The 3,803-nt window shown below is 36.9% G+C and overlaps 2 protein-coding genes across 2 annotated transcripts; one reads left to right on the forward strand and one right to left on the reverse strand.

Moving 5' to 3' along the window:
- The first annotated feature begins 2,020 nt into the window (after window positions 1–2,020).
- LOC103985870 (protein SMALL AUXIN UP-REGULATED RNA 51-like) lies at window positions 2,021–2,823 on the forward strand. Its single transcript, XM_009403731.3, has one exon. It carries the CDS (start codon window positions 2,300–2,302, stop codon window positions 2,756–2,758), a length of 459 nt encoding a protein of 152 aa, XP_009402006.3. The 5' UTR covers window positions 2,021–2,299; the 3' UTR covers window positions 2,759–2,823.
- A 200-nt stretch (window positions 2,824–3,023) lies between these two features.
- Window positions 3,024–3,531, reverse strand: LOC103985869 (auxin-induced protein 15A-like). The gene has a single exon (XM_018826211.2). The coding sequence runs from the start codon at window positions 3,527–3,529 to the stop codon at window positions 3,167–3,169; it is 363 nt and encodes a 120-aa protein (XP_018681756.2). The 5' UTR covers window positions 3,530–3,531; the 3' UTR covers window positions 3,024–3,166.
- Window positions 3,532–3,803: the final 272 nt, after the last annotated feature.

Here is a 3,803-nt window from a genome sequence, read left to right on the forward strand (position 1 = left end):
ACTAGTTCAACTTAATTTAGGAGGGGTAGTTAGCTACCTTATATTAGTCGACTTCTAGATTTTACTACAACCATCATAATCTCATTATGAGTCAAGTCATCAATATCTCATTGCTTCATCATATATGTACTAATGTTCTAGTGATGCATAATTAGCAACTGTGAGATTCAGGTTGATTTCATCGTCGTAACCCTCATAGTCATTATAAACTGGTTCCTACGTAGCCCTACAATATTTTTCTCTTGCTTATTGTAATTTATTTTGAAATGATTTACAAACCTCCGTCGGAACCTTCTCGCATTTGCAACATCAAGATATTCATTAACCAAATGCATATTCACCCAAGTGATTCCTCCACTCTTACCAATATAGTCACAATAAATACATTGTCAATGATGATGGTTCACATTCATCTTTCGGACATGAGCCTAGGCATTATCATATGACTATTCTTTTTGTGTCATGTTCCAATCAAATTTAAATCAAATAAGGTATAAACATGCAAAGCACCCTAATCAGTATTAAAGACATTAAATTGATCTAACATCGAATAAATTTTGATTAAATAATTATTAAAATCACTAATCACATCATTAAATAATTTTATAAAAATCTAATTATACCTATTTTACCATCATAAATATGTTGAACATATAAAAGAAATATTAAATACATAATTTTAATTATGATGAAATCATCACCAATTATTTCTCTTTCGACACTATAAACATGTCAAACACCGTAATAGATATTAAAGACATTGAACTAATCATGATATTAAATAAATTTATTGAAACTTAATTAAACATATTTTACTATCACAAACATATGATCCAATATTTAATATACATGAAATATAAATATTTAACCTATTAAGTGTTTAATTTCAAGTAAATCAATATTAAACACATTAATCAAAACATTAAAGACCTTAATTACTCCCTAATTAATATAATTTTACCATCAAAATTATATCAAACAACATATTAGACATTAAGTCATATATAGTATAGAATAGGCTTAGTCATCTCATAAATCAATAAAAATCTAGAAATATAATATATACCTTTTGATTAAAAAGTTCTTCCTCTTAATCCTCCCAAATTAATCTCATAATTTGATTTAATCCATAAATAATTATTTTATTAATTTAAGAGAATAAAAATATAAGAATAAGAGAGAGATTATGAAAAAAAAAGAGTTTGAGATAGATAATTTAAAAGAGTACGAGAGTAAAATAAATCGAAAGAGGAGAGAGGAAAGAGTTTTAAAACCCTTTTATATGTCTCTAATGGTCAATTTGATAGTTGAAAAATCATTATCATTTGGTAATGGTTAGTTATTATCAGGTACAAATCGAAAATGGTCAAAATCGATTAGTATCACTCGATATAGCTTCATATCACCCAGGGCCAAAAACCTAATATCACCTATACCGAACAATATAGTATACAATTAAAAACCTTGGTTAAATATTTTACTTTCATAAGTATAGAAATCTAATATAACTTTTAAAAGCACATAGACTAAAATACAAAAGATAGCTAATCACACGAGGTAATTTATAATTAGTCTTTGTTACCAAGAGACTAAAAAATAAAAATTATAAAATAAGGTGGAAGAGGCAAATCTTAGCTAGGGTTTTAAACTTTTGATGAAATATTTCATGTATTTATTTTATTTACCAAACGCTTAAACATTCCATAATTGCACTTTCACTCATTCTATAAATAAAGAGAAAAAAAAATATAAATGTATTCCCAAACACTATCTAAAACTCTTTCACTATGTTAATATCTCACGTATAAAATTTATGAGATGAGATTTCCTCCAGCCCCTATAATCTCTAATAAATTAGTTTGGCATGTTCTATACTTAAACTTCGATCAATGATAACGGACGTAAAAATATCACACACAACATGATGTTATGTATTGAGGTACTAACAATCAGATTAAGCATCACAAATTAATCCATCAACACAGACGATTAGAGAATAAATCTTGTTCTAATTCATGATTCGCTGTCAAAGACAGATGATGGTTCGAATGTTCTAAGAATACCCACAAGAACCTAATATAGGAATTGCCTGATGCCAAAGAAGACAACCACCTCCAGCCAGGCAACAAGAAGGCCGCCCTGTGTCCCTTCTCCTCCGCAGCAGTAGGAGGGAGGGGGTCGGACCATTTCTGCAACACCAAATCCTCCCTCCATCCCCTCCAAACTCTTGCGGCCATCACCCCAACACTTTTGATCTCTTCATTCATATGTTCTCATTCTGAACCCATGTTTCGAGCCTATGTTCTTCAATCTCCTCTTCTTCTCCTCCTCCTCCTTGGCTTTTGGCTTTGATCACTCCATTGATTGCACTGCGATGGGTTACTCCATCCGGAATCCAAAGATCCCCGCAGCGCTGTTCCCCCTGAGAACAAAGAAGAACGCAGGGAGAGACAGCTTCAGACAGTCGTTGTTGGTGGACGAGCCGACGAACACGGCGGTGCCCAAGGGATGCATGGCGGTGTACGTGGGCGACGGCATGAGGCGCTTCGTGATCCCGACGAGCTACCTCCGCCTGCCGGCCTTCCGCCAGCTGATGGAGAAGGTGGAGGAGGAGTTCGGCTTCGACCAGGCCGGCGGTCTTCGGATCCCGTGCGAAGAGGAGGACTTCCAGGAGCTGCTCGACGCCTTGGCGGACTCCACGCCGGCCAAGCCGAAGAAGAAGAAGAAGGCCCTCAAGAGCTTAGTGAAGATGGCATGAGTCATGGCTGGAAGCACCTATGACAGACTTGCGTGCATAGACTAATCGTAAGGCAATCATATTAGACAGACTTAACGGATGGTAGGATCCATGAAATGTTTATGCAATGTCTACATTGTATGAAGAGTTTATGGTGGGAATTATCATCCATCATAAAGCTTGTGCAAGTATTGTCGATAGATTTGATCTTCTACATTTCTATGTTGTCTTGTGGTTTGGTCATGTTTCTTCTTGATCATGCCGATCTCTCGTGACACCCAACAAGCAAAAAAGGTTAACTAGAAATCAACTGTCAAAAATTCTCCGACACTCTCCGGATTATTAACTACATCTCAAAGCTAGTCTTATTCTATCTTATGAAGACTAATGTTCATCTGCAACATCATCTTCTGAGGGAGACACCCTCGATCAACATCCAGAGGGGGAACCCCAGCAGAAGCGTTGCTTCTTCTGCTGCTGCACCACCTCCAGTGTCCTCTCGAACGCGGCAACCTCGCAGGGCATCCTCAGCGCACCTTCCTGCTGGAACCCGAACTCCTCCTCCGCCTCCCCGAGAAGAACTCGGAAGGCGTGGTGGTGCAAGTAAGTCGTCGGGATCACAAACCTCTTCATCTCCTCCCCGACGCGCACGGCGAGGAATCCCTTGGGAACACCATGTGTCTTGTGCAGAAACTTCTTGCTGCTGTTTCCGGGTGCAATGGCAAGCTTCTTCCACCTCTTCAGCACCTGTTGCAGCATCACTGGCACTGCTAACTTGGAATTTGCCTTCATGTCATCCATCAGATGCTTCTGAAATGGCTCTGGTGGCAAATGATATTTATATAGAAGCTGGGAAGCATTTAGTTACTAATTAATCTTCAGAATTTATTCCTTGTTCTGAACATTTGTTCTTTTAAGTTACCTGAATTCTAGAAGAGTCAATTTCAACAAATTACTGCACACTACTCTGACTCCAAAGTCCATCATCTCTTTTGTCAAAATTTTGTTCTTGTCTCAAGCAAAGGGATGTATATCAAGTTTGGACTAATATTCACCAAAATCATGA

The sequence above is a fragment of the Musa acuminata genome, chromosome BXJ3-5 (genome assembly GCF_036884655.1).
Source record: "Musa acuminata AAA Group cultivar baxijiao chromosome BXJ3-5, Cavendish_Baxijiao_AAA, whole genome shotgun sequence".
Taxonomy (NCBI): domain Eukaryota; kingdom Viridiplantae; phylum Streptophyta; class Magnoliopsida; order Zingiberales; family Musaceae; genus Musa; species Musa acuminata.

What these genes read in the sequence shown, in the direction of transcription:
- LOC103985870 (XM_009403731.3), top strand. Translation starts at nt 2,300, where the DNA reads ATGTTCTTCAATCTCCTCTTCTTCTCCTCCTCCTCCTTGGCTTTTGGC.
- LOC103985869 (XM_018826211.2), bottom strand. Translation starts at nt 3,529, where the DNA reads ATGAAGGCAAATTCCAAGTTAGCAGTGCCAGTGATGCTGCAACAGGTG.